The sequence below is a fragment of the Rutilus rutilus genome (assembly GCF_951802725.1).
Source record: "Rutilus rutilus genome assembly, chromosome: 6".
NCBI classification, from domain to species: Eukaryota; Metazoa; Chordata; class Actinopteri; order Cypriniformes; family Leuciscidae; genus Rutilus; species Rutilus rutilus.
In genome coordinates this window covers 31,460,895-31,483,304 of record NC_140214.1, presented here as the reverse complement: position 1 = coordinate 31,483,304, position 22,410 = coordinate 31,460,895, and the positions used below count along the sequence as shown (strand labels likewise).

Here is a 22,410-nt window from a genome sequence, read left to right as displayed (position 1 = left end):
TAAAATATAAAGGAGTAGGTTTGGAGTCGGTAAGATTTTTAAATGTTTTTAAAAGAAGTCTGCATTTATTTGATCAAAATACAGTAAACACATCAATGTTGTGAAATAGTATTACAATTTAAAATGTACTGTTTTCTGTTTGTATATATGTTAGACTGTAGTTTATTCATGTGATAAAAGCTGAATCTTCAGCATCAGTCTTCAGTGTCACATGATCCTTCAGAAATCATTCTAATATGCTGATTTGCTGCACAAGAAACATTTCTTATCATATATATATATATATATTTTCTGCATTCTTTTCAGGTTTCTGATGAATAGAAAGTTCAAAAGAACAGCATTTATCTGAAACAAATGTTTAGTAACGATGTAAGATTCTTATCATTTTTAATGCATCCTTGCTGATTAGAAAAATTTATTTGTTTAATAAAAAAATCTTACTGACCCCAAACCTTTGAACAATAGTGTGTGTATGTTATTCAAAATAAGGACAAAAAGTATTGGATACTTTCTGGTGGTCAAACTTAGCTCACGTTCAGTTTTTGTTTGCTTTGGTTTGGTATTTTCTATCTATAATGCAATGAAATTCAGACATGTGACTTCAGTGTCCAAACACTTTCTGGGGCCACTGCCAAGTTTTATGATTATAGACACTATTGAGCCCGGTAATTTGTTTGCTCATTAAAAACATTATCGACTAGCCTGAAACCAGATTACTTAAAAGCAGTCTTAGCATGTGTGTCGACAAGCTTGTTCCATGATATGCCGTTTCAGCACACCAGCATGTTTCTACTGACATCCACAGATTCAAGTCCTGTTGTCGGTCATAGTCTCTTGTGAGATTTGGAGAGAGCCACAGTCGATCAAGTCCAGCTCAGAACGAAACAAGCACATTTGAAAGGTAGCTTTTCAAGGTTATGAAAAGCTTGTTCTGTCCTCGACTCAGCGATATGTTTGCCTGTGTATCCACTATAAATAGATGTCCTTCCATCTTTTACCTAATGAAAAGTGGCTCATTTTAACAGTTGCTCTTCTCCAGAATGTGCTAGTGCACTTCCAGCCCCATGTATTCTGCGTTTTCCGCAGCCGGCAAGTGGCCGTTGGTGTGTGTTTTGAGCTCCAGCGGGCAGAAGTCCTGCTGGTAGTCTGGGTTGTTAATGCTGTTCTGGGGGTTGAAGCCCCGCATGCTGAAGAAGGGCTGGCTTGAGAGGAGCTGCGTGTGGGACGTGTTCAGATACTCTGGTGGGGCGGCAGCAGTAGCAGGGCTTTTAAAGCAGTTGAGGTACTCTTCCTCAGTTTCGTCCAGCGCTGATGAAGTGTGCGGAAGCGTGCGGGGGGGTCCTGGGTGTTGGTAAATTGGGTTGTTCATGTTGGACATCAGTGAGTCTTTCTGGTTCATATATTCTGGGAAAGAGGACAACATGGGTTAAATAAATATTTTATTCTGTCAATTGTTTTAATTTAAATTATTCTGTCAGTTTATTAAGATGTAAATCTGCATCTACAGTACATACAAAATACCTTAAGGGTATTAGCATCTAAAGCAATGCTTACCCCCATGATGTTCCAAACCTATGGAGCCCCTTTAGGGACATGGTGATGGGAAAGAATATGAGACGGGAGGAAAAATTGTTTTCCTAGGCTTTTGCATTCTCTCTTGCAAAATGTTTACGTAACTTTTGTGAATAAATGCAAAGTTTCTCAGGGGAAAGCAAAACTTTTACAAATGAATGCAAAGTTTCTCAGGGGAACGCAAAACTTTTGAGAATTTGACTCAAAGTTTCTCAGGGGAACGCAAAACATTTGAGAATTTGACTCAAAGTTTCTCGGGGGAACGCGAAACTTTTGAGATTTTGACTCAAAGTTTCTCAGGGGAACGCAAAACTTTTGATAATTTGACTCAAAGTTTCTTGGGGGAACACAAAACTTTTGAGAATTTGACAAAGTTTCTCAGGGGAACACAAAACTTTTGAGAATTTGACAAAGTTTCTCAGGGGAACACAAAACTTTTGAGAATTTGACAAAGTTTCTCAGGGGAACGCAAAATATTTGCAAATGAATGCAAAGTTTCTCAGGGGAACGCAAAACTTTTGATAATTTGACAAAGTTTCTCGGGGGAACGCAAAACCTTTGAGATTTTGACTCAAAGTTTCTCGGGGGAACGCAAAACTTTTGAGATTTTGACTCAAAGTTTCTCGGGGGAACAAAACTTTTGAGAATTTGACAAAGTTTCTCAGGGGAACGCAAAATATTTGCAAATGAATGCAAAGTTTCTCAGGGGAACGCAAAACATTTGAGAATTTGACTCAAAGTTTCTCAGGGGAACGCAAAACATTTGAGAATTTGACTCAAAGTTTCTTAGGGGAATTCAAAACTTTTGCAAATGAACACAAAGTTTCTCGGGGGAACGCAAAACTTTTGAGATTTTGACTCAAAGTTTCTCGGGGGAACACAAAACTTTTGAGAATTTGACAAAGTTTCTCAGGGGAACACAAAACTTTTGAGAATTTGACAAAGTTTCTCAGGGGAACACAAAACTTTTGAGAATTTGACAAAGTTTCTCAGGGGAACGCAAAATATTTGCAAATGAATGCAAAGTTTCTCAGGGGAACGCAAAACATTTGAGAATTTGACTCAAAGTTTCTCAGGGGAACACTAAACTTTTGAGAATTTGACTCAAAGTTTCTTAGGGGAATTCAAAACTTTTGCAAATGAACACAAAGTTTCTCGGGGGAACGCAAAACTTTTGAGAATTTGACTCAAAGTTTCTTGGGGGAACGCAACACTTTTGAGAATTTGACTCAAAGTTTCTTGGGGGAACACAAAACATTTGCAAATGAACACAAAGTTTCTCGGGGGAACGCAAAACTTTTTTTTCAGATTTTGACTCAAAGTTTCTCAAGGGAACGCAAAACATTTGCAAATGAATGCAAAGTTTCTCGGGGGAACGCAAAACATTTGAGAATTTGACTCAAAGTTTCTTAGGAGAATTCAAAACTTTTCCAAATGAACGCAAAGTTTCTTGGGGGAACACAAAACTTTTGAGAATTTGACTCAGTTTCTTGGGGGAACGCAAAACTTTTGCAAATGAACGCAAAGTTTCTCGGGGGAACACAATACTTTTGAGAATTTGACTCAAATTTTCTTGGGGGAACGCAAAACTTTTGCAAATGATTGCAAAGTTTCTCCAGGAACACAAAACTTTTGAGAATTAACTAAAAGTTTCTTGGGCAAGTGCAAAGTTTCCTAACGGATGCAAAAACATTAAAATCCCATCTCATATTTTTTCCATCACCATGTCACTATAGAGGCTCCATATAAACCTGTATGACTTCCTTTCTTCCATGAAAAAAAGGAGATATTTTGAAAAATGTTTGCTACGTAACTGTTTACAATGGAACCATTTGAATAGGCTGAGATCTGAAAGCTATACTGGAGGTCATTTTATTGAAAAGAGACTTAAATTTCAGGCTGTTCCTAAAGCACAGACTTGGAATACAGCCCACAAATAGTGTGACCTACTATGTGAATTTCATTCTATAGGAAAAAAGCAGTGTGAATATTCTTCAAAATATATCCTTTTGTGCTCCATTAAAAAAAACAAGAAAAAAAAAACAAACATACAGCCTTAGAACTACATGAGGGTAAATACATTGTAGAATTTTCATTTTTGGGTGAACTGTTCCTTTAAGAGTACAACATCATAGTATACCACAATAATGTAAGACCAAGACTGACCAACAGAGGTGCTCATTTCACCATAAACTAAAAAGTGTATTTTTTATATCTTTTTGGTCCTCATTCAGCATTTAATTTTAAGAGACTGACCATTCCAACCTGGGGCGGGCTGGAAGTCTCCCTCGAGGAACCGTTCTGTCGGGTCTGGGATGTAACGCAGAACCATGCTGTTCTCCCTTGCCGGCAAACCATTCTGAGAGAAAGTAAACGTGTATTAGTGTCATTATGGTTAAACCGGTTTCATTTCCTGTAATTAACAATAGGTGACTGCTTATAGAAGACTGCAAAAGCACAGCTGTGGACAGTTGTGTAATAAGTGGACCTTTTGTCCTGCATTTCATTTTTATTTTGCAGGTGTTTCTTGCAAACTTCCATGGGTTGATTTTTTATTAAAAATGCCATTGTTTTTCAATCCCAAATATGAAAATAAATCATAAACACACTAAGTTTTAAAACTATGATAATTTAAACATACCATGAAATCTTTTTATTGAAATTTTTGCACAAATTACTGCCCTCAGTGTTGGCATCATTTCTAAAGGACATCTCAAATGATCCATTGTGAACATTCTTTGGTTGAAATGTATGTTCCAAAAGTCCAGATGGGCAAAAGTGTCCATAGTTAACAGGACGGTTTATTAAAATTAAAATTTAAATGCACGTTATAATCACAGTGAACTGCTACTGCAATATTAAAATCTATTAAATACATTCTCTATTTATAATTTTATTTTGATGGTGCAAGCTAGCAATACGATACAGTGTCTTGATGTCTGCCATGAGTAACTTACCCCGTTTCTGTGACAGTTCCCAATACTGCTGTTGAGACTCTGAAACAAAATAAAAGCAGTCATGTGTTTAGTATCAACCCCTAAAAAGCAAGTATATATTTGTAACAAACCAAATAGTTTTATCAAACAAACTGTCTTTGGTAGTTTTTTAATAAAAAGTGAAAATGAGAATTGGAGGCCTGATTGAATTGTACTGGTGATTCTAACAATGCAATTCTAAGTGTAGCATCATTACAAACTCAACCTATAATAGCATGCATATAGATATACAAAATCATCATACTTTACATTTTACATTATGTTTGAAAGTGCCCCTATTATGCTTTTTCAGATATTACCTTTCATGCGGTGTGTAATATAGCTGATTGTGAATGTAAAGTTTCAAAGATCAAAGTGCACGAGTTATTGGGCCTCATTCATCAGAATGGGTCATCTGACCAATCAGAGCAGAGTACAGTAGACCAATCACAACAGACTGGACCATCTGACCAATCAGAGCAGAGTTTAGAGAGACTTTATAGAACCGTTTCAGACACTGTGAGAAATGAGGTGATGCTGCAATGTATATTATGAAAAAAAATGTTTTGACCTTGGATGCAAGTAAACCTATAGTAAAAGACCTCCAAAACAAAACAAGCAGTCTTTAAAATAGCATAATAGGGGCACTTTAATTTATATTACTGAACAATTTTAATGTGGGAGGGGCAATGAAACATTTATGTGAACTTTTGTTCTTTCAAAAAAAAAAAAATAGTACCACAAGACAAGTAATAGGGTAGAATTATTATTATTATTTTTTCTTATTTCTATTCGATTGTTGCACAATGGCTAATCCATTCAACTGACATGTAAAGAAGATGACTGAGGACTGCATTAATCTTTGTATTCACCACCAATCGCCGTGAACAAACCAGGCCTGAACAGAAGCCTACGAATTAAGGCTCCATAACAAACCCCAGTCAGCAGTTCACGCAAGCATGTCGCATGTTTTCTTTTGCAAAACACGTTCATAAAACACAAGGAACGACGAAAAGAAACATAAGCTAAATAAGCTACCATCTGCCAGAGAAACTACAGCCTTAAATGGCCATGCCTCAGCGCCTGTGTTATGTAAGACTCCGTCTGAGCTCAAGGCCTTCGTTCTGCCAAAAAAAATTTAACAAGTGTTGCCCGAGAAAGCAATCAGACTTGAAAGGCTGAAGGAGCTTTGCACACACTTAGAGCGAGGTATAGGCGCGCGGCCAGGACACGCTCTGAACGCTGAGGCCTGGCGAGTCCTCATGCTGAGGAACGGTCATTAATCAGGAGGAAGCGAGGGAGAAGAGGAGGAAGACAGAGGAACAGGAAGTGGGTGGAGGAGGCCAGGCCAGAAGACCACCAGAATCAGGCCAGGTACATACGCCTCTGCAACGTGAACTCTGTGTCCTTCTGAGTGCAAGCACACAACACTGTCATCAGATCTGATACTGGGACCGCAGGGAGCGTTCAGCTGGCCTAGATGTACAATTAGTAGTTGAGTCAATTGTTTTATTTGTGATAACGCAGTGAAACAGTCCAAACATGGACATCATTTTTGGCCAGGCTGTCATAAAACACACACACACACACAAAAAAAGAGAACCAAATAAATATTAATAACTGATTTCGCTGTAGTCAATGTATGCTTTTTCCTGTGAGCTTCTTTTTTTTTTTTTTTTGCAAATTAAAATAAAACATGTAGCTGTAGTTTACCTTTTTTTTGCCAAATAATTTTGCCAGATAAATACCTTAAAGGTAGGGTAGGTAATCCTGTTCAGAAACACTTTTTTTTATACTGGGTGAAATGGTCCTTCCATCCTGAGAGTAGTCAATACATTATGTGTTCAGAAAAAGGAATGAAAAAAATCAGACCTCTGTAGCAGCTGCAGGACAGTAAAAACTCTGACCAATCACTGCCATTCGGTGCGAATGTAAAGAACCAATCAGATGCCTTCATGTCTCGTGCCCGAGCCCCACTGCGCGCGCTGCCCTGCGTGCACTCATCACATGTCACCGTTCCCGGAAATATATATATTATATATATATATATATATAATATTCAGCTCAAAGCACCTGCATATGCAGTCAGCGAAGGCAAACAAGGCAAAAACTACTTCCTCGGACCCTGCCCGCACTCTTGAACGACCTCCTCTGCTTCGCCCTCAACCCCGGACCTGTCCTCGAACCGACGATGCGGTACTTGTCTCCGGACTCGGAGTGTACGTTAGTCTTCATCAGAGTCAACAATGTTTTCATCATGGAAACTCTTACATGCAAAACACCGTATATATTATGAATCTTACACGAAATTCACCTTCATCACAGTGTAACTGATGGTAATGGAAAAACGTGTATCAATGCAACCTGTTTTTAGTTTTGCCTTATAAATATAGCTCGTTACCGAATGAAACTTTACCATTATCGATATGCTAGGTTGATAGTGAGTACTAAAAGAAATCTTATTTGTTTATATTCATAGTGATAAAGTTAGGTATTTTATTACATGTGATTCTGACATGATGTCACTGTATGTACTGCGCTCCTTCCTCTCCACTCGTCTCAGGTAATAAATGCGTCTTCCAGCTGAGCCTGAGCGTTTGGCGTCGCGCGTTCATGTGTTTTGGGGGCGTCGCTTTGGAAGGAGCTCAGAAGGGAGGGGGTGGAGTGAATGGAAATAATGAGCTGTGTTTATTGCAGATTAAAAGGTCTACAGTCACTCGATTTTTATATTTTCTTTTTCAGAGTACTTACATTTTAATTATGTATTGGTATATAAAGACAGTTTAAACAAATTTTGAATGTTTTTTTTTTTAGAAAAATAGGCAGGTTTTTTCTAAAAAACTTTTTCCCAAATTTGTTTAAACTGTCTTTATATACCAATACATAATTAAAATGTAAGTACTCTGAAAAAGAGAGTATAAAAATCGAGTGTCTGTAGTCCTCTCAGGGCTGCAATAAACACAGCTACTTATTTCAATTCGGAACAAATGAAATGATTGGCTGGGCGACTGTCACTCTCCCTCGCTACCATGGCTACCACCCCTGCTGCTACAGGAGCTGCCCACATGCGCGCACCCGTTTGACTCGAGGAGGGGAAGAGGCACGGAAGCTAGGAAGAATCACAATTATGGCAGAGAAAGAGCAGTCAAAATTCCCAGTACCTGCGTATACAGTCAGCGAAGGCAAACAAGGCAAAAAAAGGAAGACAGTATTCGAAAAGGCTATGACCAAAAAGTCTTTGGATAAAGCAAGAAGTCAGACGAGAGTCAATATCGGCCAACAGTGCTTTCATCGTGGAAGCTCTTACATGCAAAACACTGTATATGTTATGAATCTTACACGAAATTCACCTTCATCACAGTGTAACTGATGGTAATGGGAAAACGTGTATCAATGCAACCTGTTTTTAGCTTTGCCTTATGTTACTAGCTCGTTACCGAATCAAACTCAATATATTTTAAACTTTCCCAGTATCGATATGCTAGCTTGATAGTGAGTACTAACAGCCATGTTAGTTGTTTATATTCATAATGATAAAGTTAGGTATTTTATTACGTGATTCTGACATGATGTCACTACATGCACTGCGCTCCTCTCCGCTCGGCGCTGGTAAACACGTCCTCCTCCAGCTGAGCGGTCGGCATCGCACGTTCATGTGTTTTGGGGGCGTGGCTTTGGAAGGAGCCCAGAAGGGAGGGGGTGGGAGTGAATGGAATAAGTAGCTGTGTTTATTGCAGCCCTGAGAGGACTACAGACACTCGATTTTTATACTCTCTTTTTCAGAGTACTTACATTTTAATTATGTATTGGTATATAAAGACAGTTTAAACAAATTTGGCAAAAAGTTTTTTAGAAAAATCTTGCCTACCCTGCCTTTAACCAAGTTTAGTGTTTTGTTCTTTCCTCATAATTAATCAAATATAAAATATTTTGATGGTTTAATCTAACTTATAGGGTCATTAAAAACAAATACCACTCCAATATATAAATAATATATAATATAAGTAATATAATAATTACTACTAGTAATTTAAGTACAAAATACAATGTTGTATAATAGTGTATTATTGGCCAGTGTTGGATATTTAATTGTGCATGCTCTTAAATGTAAAATGTTATGTAAAAATGTTAAAATGTAATTTTCAAACTGTATTTTATGAAGTTGTGATGCCTAAATTAACTAAATTTCTAACTTTGGATTTCAGTGTTTAGTGTTTTACATAGACATAATGGACTTTCCATAGACATAATGATTTTTATACTGTATAAATAAAAATATACACAGATATATATGTTTATATGTGTGTGTGTGTGTGTGTGTGTGTGTGTGTGTGTGTGTGTGTGTGTGTGTGTGTGTGTGTGTGTATGTACATATATATATATATATATATATATTTATTTTGTTGTGGAAACCATGATGCATTTTTACAGGATTCTTTGTTGAATAGAATAAAAAAATAAATAAAAAAAATGTCATGTTTTTAAGTAGTTCTTTTTAATTGAGAAAATATATATTTTAGATATTATTATTTTTTTATAATAAGATCGAACCTGCACATTATAAATGAGTTGGTGTTTGAAATGACCACCCGGATGTTAGGAAGGGGTCTCATGCACTGTATATGCAGCCAGTGGCAGCAGTAATGTGAGTTTGTGTGTGCATTACCACAGAGTGCAGCAGCTGCGTACGGGACGTGCTGGGGCTGCTGAAGAAGCCCTGACTGGGCACTAAATACTCGTCGGCATCCACGGCTTCATCCAGCTCTCCGCTCATCAGACTGCGGTAGAACTTGGAGTCGGAAGGACTGGGTAAATGCATCCGATCATCACCCTGGAAAACAGTGACAGTGATCAGATGTGAGCAATGCTCCAGTGAGCCTTCACAAATCAGAGTTGTGCTTCTCTCACCTGAATGACCAGATAGCGTGGCGGGTCACGTGCCATTTTGGTGAACTCAGCGATGAGCTCCCTGAAGCGAGGTCTGCTCTCCGAATCAATCATCCAACCTTAATATGAAAACATAAGGATGAAGGCGATGATAACGAAGACTTCAAGTTTCAGAACTTGTCCACTTCATAATACAGCAATGACTCAAACTTACATTTGACCATTATCATGTACACATCAATGGTGCAGATAGGAGGCTGAGGAAGTCTTTCTCCTTTTTCGAGAACTTCGGCAATTTCTCTAGCAGGAATACCATCGTATGGCTTTGTTCCAAATGTCATCAGCTCCCAGACTGTCACACCTAGAGAAGTGCATCATTCATTGAAAAACAGCCAATTTCATGAAATACTGAGAGATCCTCAGCTTTGAAAGAGATCTTATAAAGTCAACATTAACCCAATTCATTTTCTACATTCACATTCCTGGTCATGTTCATTGGGGCATGTTTTTCCAGAGAAAACTTTTCCAGATCCAAGCAATTCCCTATGGATAAATCCTGCTATAATTTTCTTGCTGAATTTTCGTTTTCACTCTGAAGTCCATGGAAGTAAAACTGACTTCAAAAGTTTAATTTCTGAAATAAGCAATACCGTTTACTTCTGCCATGAACTGTGAACTGTTACTAACCGTAACTCCAGACGTCACTCTGGTGGGTGTATGTCCTGTGGAGGATGGATTCGAGCGCCATCCATTTTATGGGCACCTGTTGAAGGATATAGATGGACAAAGCAACATAAAATCTCTATTTTAAATGCCAAAATGGTAAGTGAACGCATTTGACGCATTCTAAAGATGAACTTCTGATTGCTAGTAATATTAGTCTTGTATAGTTAGGACACTAATAAGCAGTGTTGGGGAAAGTTACTATGAAAAGTAATGCATTACAACATTGAGTTACTCCTAAAAAGTAAGCAATTGTGTTCCTTAGTTACTTTACATGGATGATAAAGCATTACATTACTTTTGTGTTACCTTTTCTCATCTTGGCTGGGCTTGTTTTTTTGTTTTTTTTAAGGTCAATTTTTTGTCAAATGTAAAGGCCCTTTCACACCAAAAGTTAAATGAATAAGCCTCAGGTTGAAGGAAATGCAAATTCACGGCTGTACAGTAGAGGGAAAAAGTACATATTTTTGAGTGTGTAGCAGAACAGTAGGCAGGCTTTGGGACATAGGCCTACTACTCCATAATTCATGAAATCATAATTGCGTCTTTAACGGACAGCTCTGTCGCTTATTTATGCATCCTGTCACTGTTTAAACTGCCCTGTCAATCATCTTTTCACAGTAGAAATCCTCAACATTCAATTTCATTTAATTTCCTAGCGTTTCGGAGAGAAATGTTCACCCATGTTGATCTGCCAGTCGTGGGTCTCGAGAACTCTCCTCGTGTGATTTCAATTTGCATAATGATGCATTTAAAAGTTAATGACCAAACGTATCATTGCAAAAAGTTCTACAATCACTCAAACCCCTTTATCTAAACCTTTGCGTTCTGGAGCCACCAAACACCGTTGTCAGAATGCATTAAATGTTTTCTGTTTTCAATTAAAACGGTGTCATGTTAGCTTAGTCGAAGTTAATGATTTTTACAATGGAAGTGAATCAATCAAAAGCTTACTGTTAATAACTTTATTGTAGAGCTGTTGTAAAGCCAAAACAATCTCTGTTCCATTAATTTCCTATTATCACTGTAAAGCTGCTTTGAAACAATCTATATTGTTAAAGGCGCTATATAAATGAAGGTGACTTGACTTGACTCTGTACTTAACCATAGGACTCGCACATCTGCCATGTTTGTAGTTTTCTAACAAATTGTATTTGCGTTTGTAGTTCTAATCGAATCCCCAGTGTGTGCACGGATCGGCACTTCAGATTCTAACCAGAAAAAGTAGACCATCCATCCGGGTATCTTTGGAATAAAAGATACTATGATTTGGGACAAATCAATTCTAATTTTGAACACTATTTAGGACAGATAGTATGCAAATTGGGATACAGCAAATGTCTAAAGTCATTTTTGCATATTAGCATGGTTGAATTGGATCATCGAAGGTTAGCAGCAAAGACATTGGTTAATAAAGTGAGCTTAAATACATAAAGTATATTTGTGTAGTTTAACATGTAATTATAACAGGTTTGCATTTCACTGTGTTTATTCATTTTGAGGAATACTGACAGGAGAGGTGTCAGTCAATAAATGGGAAAACAAATTATTTAGCGTTACTTATTTGAAAAAAAGATTTAGCTGTAAAAGTAATGCGTTACTTTACTACAGTAGTTACTTAAAGTACTCTAATCTGATTACGTAACTCGCATTACTTATAATGCGTTACCTGCTAATTAGGCCACATTCATCACTTCATTCGTTTTTAGGACAGTTTAGGAACAGTTATTCATCTAGTAAAATCAAAAACTGCTAAAACTCTGTCATCAACATCCACTTTCTCACAAAAGAGAAATAACAGACCTTTCCGCCATCTGCGTGATACTCCTTTTCGTCCGCGTTTAACAGCCTGGCCAGGCCAAAATCGGTGATCTTCACATGTTGAGGGGTTTTCACTAGCACATTACGAGCAGCCAAGTCTCTGTGCACAAGATGGCGCTCTTCCAGGTAATTCATTCCCTAATAAAGCCAGAGAGAGAGAGAGATGCAAAAGATTTGAGTCCACTTGAGTTAATATAATGATGTCCTCATTCAAGCTGGAATGAAAATTCTGTGTTGAAAGAAAATTCATTAATATGCCGTCCTCACTATACTGAGGTAATATGCCATCAAAACTTTTCTGAATACAGTCTTTTTCAGAGACACATGTGCTCTGTCACTGTTCTTTTCATATGAGAACAAAAGACGACAGAACTAGACTACAGTAAGGACGACGGAGAAAGACAACATAAATATACACATCAACATAATTTATCTGAACAAGTAGGTAATAACTGTAGACCAGGACAAATGCAAAGCACAAAGTCAACTTATTTTTGGCAAAAATGGAACCTCATAAATATGGGCATCATGTCTATATCATCCGAAAAGCTTCTGAAAATGTAATGATAGAGGATTTTTTTACACACATTAAAGTTTTAGTGACTGAATAGTAATGCGATCATGAAAAGACGAAGTGTAAAGTGTTTACGAGCCACCTACAACATCCAACTTTAACATCCAAACAGAACTACGTCAGCATACAGAGTCATGGATGAGAGACACAGATGGAAAAAAGTGCACATATAAGGGGAAAATACTGTGTAGATCATTAGGGAATAATAGGAAACACTACCGATAAGGAAAGAATGACTGTGAGAACGGATGATATTCAAACAAAAAGAAAGTCAGGATTCAAGAAGATGAAAACACATTTGTTCAAGCTTTTCTCAGAATGTTCAATCATCATATCACTACATTTTCAAGTCATATTCTGATCAAAGTTTCTCTCAAAAAAGAAATGTTCTTCCCTCAGCAGCAGCGAGGACCAAAAAAAGTCCTGTCTGCTTAAAAAAAATCCTCACAGACACTGATTTGCACTTCAGAAAAGAGACACGACTTCACATTTTGAATATTTTCGAGTGGTACAGATCTGTGAGTGGTATTACCTATTCTTGGTTTAATATCACTAAATATGGACAATATCATCTAAAAATGTCTCCTTATACCTTCTAGTTCCGCTTTAAACACGAAATTTCATGAAAATTAAATTAAGAGAGGTGGAACATGACTGGGACATGTTAATAATTAAACGAGGGTGCCCCATCTCTTAATAATTAATCACAAATAAAATGAATTGCAAATAATTGTAATTAATAATTTGATCTTAAATAATAAATTAAAATAACAAAAATTATTACAATTAAAATAATAATAATACATTTAAATAATTCTTTTGAATAGTTAATTGTACTGAACACAATGAACTGACATCCCAAACCATCTGTTCATCATCAAATTAAATGACTCATTGGTTATCACAATGGAAGTGATTCAAAAAACAAAGAAAGACACAATCCATTCACCTTAGCAATCTGCACACACCAGTTGAGCAGGTGTTGTGAGCCGATGTTGTCCTTGTTTTCCCTGACGTAGTCCAGCAAACAGCCGTAGGGCATCAACTGGGTGATCAGTTGGACGGTGGAGGTCAGGCAGATGCCGAGCAGACGACACACGTGAGGATGCTCCACGCTGGCCATCACATAGGCCTCCTATAGATGCAAACAAATGAGGTCAGAACCCATGCAACACACTGTATATGGTATACAGCAACACTGACAAATCCTGCGGCTGTTTACAGTCCCTAAAGCCGTAGAACTAACAAATGAGGTGCCTTGGGCGCATTCGAAAATATTTGCAGGAACTGAGGCCTGGAGTTCAGAAGAAAAGTGCTTCAGGAAAATAAAAACCTAGGAACATAACAAATCAAACCCTGGGCAATACACAGGGCTTTCCCTAAGTGATTTAAAGCTGCCAATACCAACAACCTTTTCCTTTCAAATAATGAGGGAGTGACTGATATCAATTTCAAATTGTATTTTTTTATTTCCAACATTAAAACTACTGCAGATCTGCTAGGATTCGGTTTCTGCAGACGTTCAAAAGGTTATACTGTGTGTTTCCACAGATGAGTTATCTTTAAAGTGTCCTTGAGAAGTGGCCTGTTCAGCCACATCCTCACAAACCAAAGGAAATTACATTCTTTCTGTTCAAAACAGAAAAACAAGACCCTTTCTGAGTCTGGGTGCATGCAAAAAGCAACACTCCTCCTGGTTGAAGTTTTCTGTTATGTATCAACTCCACCCAACCCTCAAGGTTATATTTCAGCTGCCTTTGCCACTGGAGACTGAGGCCTTTTCTGCACAATTATTATCTTAACTAGAATGACAAAACAGAATTTTCAAAACAGAACACTGACTGTGTTTACTGAGATAATTAACTGGATCACACAGACACAGTGCAGACGCATGAATTATCACAGCATGAATTATCATTAGCAGAGTGTGTAAAGAAAAGGGTTTGATTTTAGTGAAATGCATAGCCAACTTTCAAAATTTTAAAAAGTTTTTAAAAAAAATTTATAGAATGTTTTCATTCACTAGCTAAAGCAGGCTTGAGAAGTTAGCACATACAACAATATACAATAAAACATTTCCAAACATTTTTTGCATGAAGTCAGTTCATTGCTGGTATAGACTGTAACATTTGACAATCACAAAGTGATTAAAAATCATTCTAATTTGAACATTAACAGTATACTGTATTACATATCTATATTGTTTTACTTAAAAACTAACAAACAACTTTTCTGAAATGTTTTTTCATGAAGTGCTATAAAAAACCATTTGGTTATAAATTAGAATTTGATCTAAAACTTTGACATTTAAAGTGGCAGAATTCAATTTCTGGTGAACTATCCCCTTTAAACTGTTCACTAGTTCACAAACAACAAACTCCTGCAGATGTTGTGTTTTGCTGGGTCAGTGTGACAAAGATTTGTTTCTGAACACTAAATCAAACAGTCAGCTTTTTCATTTGTTGCGCAATTTCAGCCAGCCTTAAAGTCACCATAACAATCAAAACGAACAATTCTTGATTTTAATGGAATATTTCAGTATTAAATGATTCATCTGCCCTAGTGAAAAACAAATATACCAAAATGTATTTGAAATACATTTACTTTATGCTAAGTATACTACAAATACATTTACATATTTATGTACTTAATATAAATACCCTGCAATTGTACTTTTAGTATACAACATTAGTATACTTAGTCTGTTAAATTGGAAAAAATAAAGTTGTACTTAATGTACTTTAGTTATCCAGAAATAGTGCTGAGGTCCAACTAAAGATATACTTAAATATATTTAATGGCGCTAAAGTGGAACTATTGCAAGTATACTTTAGGTACACTTTAAATATCTTGTATTTAAACACTGATATTATACAGATATCATAATAGTGGTATTAAAAACATGTTAGGCTTAATATTAAGAAATGTGCATTCTGCAATAAAGAAGTACCCGTATTTTCCGCACTATAAGGCGCACCGGATTATAAGGCGCACCTTCAATGAATGGCCTATTTTAGAACTGTTTTCATATATAGGGCGCACCGGATTATAAGGCGCATAGAATAGAAGATACTGCAGTCAAACGTTTGACTGGGTTTGCGTTATGCAGTGGTCACCAACCTTTTCAAGCCTAAGATCACATCCAAAGTCCAAATGTAAACCAAGATACCTTGTTTATACTCGACGCGTCCGCATGAGCGCGAAGTTAATAAAAAAAATAATATCCGTCTGCTCGGGCAGATTCGGTTTAACAGCGCGCGCGCCTCTGAATCCGAAGATGCATGACTTTGAGCCGAATCTGCCCGAGCAGACGGATATTAGTAGTACATCTCATCACACCGGCACCCAGTTTGCGCGTCTAAATCAGTTATATGGTCTGGTGTTCAGTCTAAAACAAAACAGTTGCGTCAAGTATAAATGCCTCGTCTGTTTGGGGAGTTGCGCGCGCAGTCAGCGGAGGCTCGCGCTCCGGTGTCAGGCGAAAGTATAAACAAGGTTTAAGTCTCGGTTGTTTAACAGACGTTAACATAAGGCGCCAGATCCATATATAAGGCGCTCCGGATTATAAGGCGCACTGTCGTTTTTTGAAAAAAATAAAGGCTTTTAAGTGCGCCTTATAGTGCGGAAAATACGGTACTATTTATAATTATAAATAATATAGAAATAAATAATTATAGAAATAATTATAATATTTATTTCAGTAAGTCTCAAGTGTACAAGTCAGTAAATATGTTAATGGATTTGTAGTATACTTAGTATGAAATAAATGTATTTTAATTAAATACATTTTGGTAAAGGGTGTGCACATCATAATTTTTTTTAATTCATGTTCTCTCGAAATCTTGAATCAAAATAACTCCCTCCCTCTTGCAGCTCATCTCTTCTCTTCTCTGATGACGTGTTTACTAGCGTAAGGGCGGGGCAACCTGTCAATCACATGAGATTGACCAATAGCAAACCACGACCATTCAATCAATTCCCAATGTAAGCCCTAAATGTTTTCTTATTTGAGAAGCCGTTTTACTCGGATAGGAAAAAAAAGACTATCGCAACTTCCGTTTCATGCTGACATTAAGATGTTTGGCTTTAATTATCTATGCAGTATTGACAGCAGTAAACTGACAATGAGTCACAGTGAAAAAAAACAGATATGACATAAACACCTCAATTCACACTCTAATACTCACGTCCAAGATCTCCTTGTTTGCTTTGGGAGACGTGGCTTCTCGTAAGACCTTAATGGCGACGGGGATCTTCACACTCTCTCCCTCTGGAACCCACAAACCCTGCAGCAACGTATATTTGTGTTAATATTTCATGAGTAACATCCAGTGTTTTGTAACCAAGTTTTCAAAGCTGAAATCATCCTGAGATAAAGTTATAATGGTTAAGTCTACAAATCAACAACAAATAGACCTAGATGCCGGTTTCAGACTACATCATATTTTTGTCTTCTACGATAGTCAGTGTTTTAGGTTATGCGATTTTTCACTCCTAAATTGTTGTCGTGGACAAGAAAGTCAGACTACCCATCGCATCTTTAACAACAAGCGTGATGTCATCGAGAAGGCGGAACAAGCGACACTAAGAGGCGGGATTAGCTGAGGTGACGTGACGGCTAACAGACAGCAGACAAACGGCTAGTAGTGACATCAGCGACTATCCACCTGTCACTCAAATGACCACGCCCTTAATTATGCAGAACTTTAAGGCTAAATATAATTTAAACGGATGAGTTTAAAATATTTCCGCTGTAAAGTTGGGCATTTTAGCTTGGGGGACATATGGGATTGACTCTATTTTGGAGCCTGTCTCTAGCGGCCAGTCGATTAATTGCAGTTTAAGTCACTTCCGCGTTGGAATCAAGAGAGACCGGAAGGTTGCCGCTTGATCCCAAAGCAAGAATTGTCGTTTATGAATCACCACCACGACACCCTAAGTCCAAGGTATACCCTGATATCGTGCAGTCATGGACCCGGCTTTAGTCAGGTTAGACACCATATTGGATTTAGCACATGAAAACGAGACTTAGAGTCTTTACAATGGCAAGCACTGTATAAAAGTCCTAGATTATGTAATTTTCACAACTTTCAAATTTTTTCGAAAAGACGTTTTATCAGCTGAACAATCGGTATGTTGTTAAACAACAGTGCTATACATTGAACGCACTGTACTTCTATCACTCACAGCCTTGTTTTCATTCCTGTCAAGAATTAAACAAGGCGCCACCCCGATTAAGATCTTATTTTGTACAGAAAATTGAGAAGGCATTAGAAGAGGAAACACACAAAAAAAAAGTATTTACATACACATATGCAACCCTAAAGAGAGGTCAGTCACCTTATACACAGTGCCGAAAGCTCCGGACCCAAGCACTTTGATCTTCTTGAACTCCGTCTCTTTGAGGATTCGCAGCAAGGCCTGGTTGGGGGCTTCACCGCTGGGGGTTAGAGGCTCCACTAGCTGTAGAGACAAACAGAGTCAGGAAACCTCCCCTCCACACTCAAACACACATCCTGTCCTCCAAAGAGCACAGGGTGACACGGATCTGCCTGTATTCACGAACACAATTGCCTCAGTGACTGATTTCCCTCAGCTTTCGTACTAGACTGTTGACATTACAGCTGCAAGCCGGCTTTATTGCATTGATCTCACATTCTTTCAGCTTGTCTGAAGTTACTATATCTGACTCTATTCTGAAGCTATAAATCATTCAGCTCTTTCCCGCAGACATCAAACTCTGCCAGCTCTCTTCTTTCTGTGAGTGTTTGGATGTTTAACAGTAGATATTCAGAATATTTATATCCTGGTTGTCTTGTGGTCTGACCTCTCTTTCTTGCAGGAGTCGTCGCAGGGTTCTCTTCCTTCTGATGTGGCGTCTGCGGAAAATAACGGCCACTCCTAGAGCCAGGATTACAAACGCCAGCAGACCTCCAACCACAACAGCGGCAATCATGGGCAAACCCGAACTACAGACCAAAGGAACATTATTGAGTAACAAATCTTTTGCATGTAGTTGCAGATGGTCCCCTCATTCCCCATGGTCCCCAGTTTCTCTCTTGACCAAAGATACTAAATCTTAACACATTTATTGAGTGGTTGTGCTCTTATTAATGATGAACTTTCTTTAGAACATCAGCATTTGTGAGATTTATTCCATTTGAGCAGTTTTGAGTTTAAAATATCCATTTTTTGTCATTGGATAACAATTATTTACTTTATGTCGGACATTAAAACATTTATGTCTATTTTAAGAGTAAATGAATTCATTTAGACGTGAAGGGTAAAACAGTTTTTATTTGAAATAATGAATAATATGTTAGACCCTTGGCGTAAAATTTGTTTTCAGTTTAACACGTTAAATTTTTTTAACGTAATCAAAGCAGAATCCCTTTTTTCTGTATAATTTTCTAAAAATATGTTCTAATTCACAGCCTCATTATTTTTCATCAGAAACTATTTAGATGGTGCACTTAAGACATTCTACTCACTATTAGTAACTTTGCAACTACATGTCAAATAACTCTCATTAGAGTATTAGTAGACTGTAATAGACTGTTAGTAGACTGTTGGGTTAAGGTTGGGTTTTAAATTCGGGTTAGTAGAACAAGTTGACGTAGTTGCAGAGTTACGTATAGTCAGTAAAATGTCTAAAGTGGACTATTAAAATAAAGTGTTAGCAGATATTACTAATGCTTTATTAACTGGTAGTTGACATGTAGTTAATGAGAGTTAGTTGACAAGTAGTTGCAAAGTTACTTATAGTAAGTAGAATGTCTCACTTATAGTAAGTAGAATGGGCAGATATTAAGCAGTCTACTCTACAAACTTTAAATAACTTTGCAACTATACATGTCAACTAAAGCTGGTTACACACAGAAAGAGAGTGAGTGGAGTGATTTTGGGCCCAATTCTCCCTTTCCGACAATCCTAGGTAAAGTCCCGATAATCTTGACGGTTCTACAGATTATCTTATCAGATTTTCCAGTGGTGTGAGATGTGTTAAGGGTGACTGAATCTGCTCGGAAGAACGCCGGAGCTGTACCAATCTCAAATTGTAAATATTCATCCAACGTGTTGAACATTAACGATCAGAAACAAACAAACGCGCACGCACTCTGTAGATCGTCACGTGAAACGAAACGATACCCAATCAGAAAGCGAGCTCACCTCCAGCTCGCGCTGTAACATATAAAGTCCATGTTAACGGCTTCTCCACGACTTCATCCAAACCTTTTTCTTTTTTTCTGCGAATTTTCTGTAAAAAACAGTCCAAACACTATTATCGCCATTTCTTCTTGCCCTTCGTCTGCCATGTTTGCTTACTCTAAAGTCACGTTTGGTCTTAAGAATTTTTGCCAGATTTCCTGTGTTCACAGTCGGGACTCTGGTTGTTTGTGAATGGAATCTGTTAGGGTGTGATATGATGTCTTAGTCACATCGTGGGACTCCACACACTATTTTAACGATCTAAGCGAATGGTCTAAAGCGCAGGGCGCAAATGCACTTAGGTTGTGTCCGAATCCACTTTTGCTAGTTTAACGACGCGGCGCATTGTCTAAAAGGGTTGTCCCTATTCTCTTAATGAGTAATTGGTGTGTTTTGGACGTAACGTGCAATAAATCAATCAGAGTCTCATCTCCCATTCCCTTTAAAAGCCAGTTGCGCTCGCGCCATGGCAGATTCGCTATTTACATGGAAAAACTGAACGCTTCTCCAGAGAGGAAACGGATCTGCTCGTGCGCGAGGTTAAAAAGCAGACTATCTACGGGACAAAGTGTACGCACGCTGTGCACCCGCCTATAGGCCCACATTACTAACGCGCTCTTTAAATAACAAAAAAAAAAGTCTATTTCAGTTGCCTCAAAATAGCAACGCGCCAACAATGCGCCTGAACACACCTCGTTTTCAGACCAGCACGCCCATGGGTGCACAGATGGTCACAAATGCATTTGCTATTTAAACAACGTGGCGCAGGACGTGAAAATGAAACCTGCGTTGGGCTGAAACTAGCCAAAAACACTTGCGTCGCGCCTGGCGCTGCATTGCGACGAGTGTATAATAGGGTGCTACAGGAACAAAGCTGTTAAATCAGATTTTTTTTATTGTCTCTCACATTTAGAAAATCTGGTAAGATTTAAAAAATCTTTTAGTGTGGGCCAGCCTTAAGTTAGTTGACATTTAGTTGCAGTTACTTTGCAAAGTTAGTAGAATGTCTAAAGTGGACCATGGAAATAATGTGTCACCGGATGAACGCTGTTGTATACATCACATTTCTGGAAAATCCCAAAGCATTATAGGACGGATTTACATCTTACCTTTTGAAATCTTTGCAGTCTTTCAGATCAGGCCCAGTACATCTGCAATGCAAAACATAAAATCCAACAAATCACAACTAGTACAATGCTGCAGTCCCTAATGAACCTGGTTGAATCACACAAATGATCGTTTCATGTCATTACATTCAAATGAAAGCATCATATATGAAGCCTTTCTCACCCCTGGGTGCAGTTCTCATGACAGGACTGGCACACGCGATTCTCGTCAGCATATTTCCAAATGAGTTTGTCTTTCTCTCCAGGTACGCCTTGCGGGCAGCGTGGGACACAGTGCGGCCCATCTTTGTAGTTAGCACAGAATGTACATTTGTCAGGTCCCTGGACAAAAGTTGGAAATTAGATGGAAACAAGCAACTTTTCCACAGTCTTCTAGTGATGTGAATTTAATGATGTGTCTACAGGACACTACTGGGACAGAAAACACTGGTTTGAGAGACTGGTATGCTGCCATCAGCTATTTCAAATATAAGAATAAACACTGTTTACTGACATCTAGCAGAACATGCGGTGCTGTAGGTTTGGTTTGATACTTACAGGGCCGGTGCAGGTCAGAGTTTCATTCTTGACCAGACATTCAGGGTCACAATCCACACACGTTTTGTTGACCTCATATTCACGAGGCTCACTATATTGACAAAAATGCGCTAAGTTTAAATCATCATTGATATATCCAAATAATCACTTAACACCAAAAGTTCAAATACACTAAATAGTTTTTCAGATACTCTCCCAACATTTCCTGTCCTATTTCTACATTCCTCTCAATAAATATATTATCCTCTCAATAATAGACCAAAAAAAAGAGAAAGCTGGCCACAATCGATCTTCCATCCATCAATCAATCAATTAATCAATCCTGATTTGAGTTGATAATTTTATAGCGATTTTTATATTATCTGTCCGTCCACACAAATCACAACACTTTTATGTTATTTTTGGACCTTCAGATTTTCGGTCACTATTCACTTGCATTGTGACAGTGGAAATATTTCTCTCAAAATCTTTCTTTGTGTTCTGCAGAAGAAGGAAAGTAATACGCATCTGGAATGTCAGATGATAAAAGAATTTTAATTAGGTGTTTGCATTAAAGTCCCCCTGTGGTGAAAATCAAGTTTTTAATGTTGTTTATATGTCTATGTGGTGTTTTTAATGCTTTAAGACAAACCATGTGCAAATGCATAAATCAACACCATTGCTGAGTATTTTCTCCTTAAAACTGCAGTGAACCAAAGACAGTCTCAAAAACGCGATTTGAAATCGCAGGTGTTTCTGACTTCACAAACTACCTTGTAACCAATCAGGTCAATGTGTGATTGTCAACGAGTGGATCTCTGAGCTGGTGTGAGTAAGTGGAGGCGGGGCTAATTTGCATATTCATAGAACCGCATATACTAAATGAGGCAAGGGTGTAGAGTTACAGTCAAGCTATTTTAAGGCATGAATAAATAAAAAAAATCAAGGAACAAGCATTTAAATATGTAATTTTGTTGATCAAAGATGAGTTTTAAGGGATAAATTA

The 22,410-nt window shown here is 37.8% G+C and overlaps 1 protein-coding gene across 2 annotated transcripts in view; it reads right to left on the bottom strand.

Moving 5' to 3' along the window:
• Positions 1–309: 309 nt before the first annotated feature.
• The window catches only part of egfra (epidermal growth factor receptor a (erythroblastic leukemia viral (v-erb-b) oncogene homolog, avian)), a 73,052-nt gene continuing 50,951 nt past the window's right edge, over positions 310–22,410 (bottom strand). Inside the window, exons 14-28 of one of the 2 annotated variants that reach the window (XM_084410235.1) lie at positions 21,426–21,516; positions 21,052–21,209; positions 20,871–20,912; positions 18,380–18,521; positions 17,893–18,015; positions 16,740–16,838; positions 13,502–13,687; positions 11,961–12,116; positions 10,122–10,197; positions 9,649–9,795; positions 9,456–9,553; positions 9,214–9,378; positions 4,530–4,568; positions 3,829–3,931; positions 310–1,404 (exon numbers count right to left, since the gene is read on the bottom strand). In XM_084410235.1, the coding sequence (XP_084266361.1) occupies positions 1,046–1,404; positions 3,829–3,931; positions 4,530–4,568; positions 9,214–9,378; positions 9,456–9,553; positions 9,649–9,795; positions 10,122–10,197; positions 11,961–12,116; positions 13,502–13,687; positions 16,740–16,838; positions 17,893–18,015; positions 18,380–18,521; positions 20,871–20,912; positions 21,052–21,209; positions 21,426–21,516 (1,984 nt within the window). In that variant the 3' untranslated portion in view covers positions 310–1,045. The remainder of the gene's footprint in view (positions 1,405–3,828; positions 3,932–4,529; positions 4,569–9,213; positions 9,379–9,455; positions 9,554–9,648; positions 9,796–10,121; positions 10,198–11,960; positions 12,117–13,501; positions 13,688–16,739; positions 16,839–17,892; positions 18,016–18,379; positions 18,522–20,870; positions 20,913–21,051; positions 21,210–21,425; positions 21,517–22,410) is intronic. The other variant, XM_084410236.1, reaches the window with a different exon arrangement.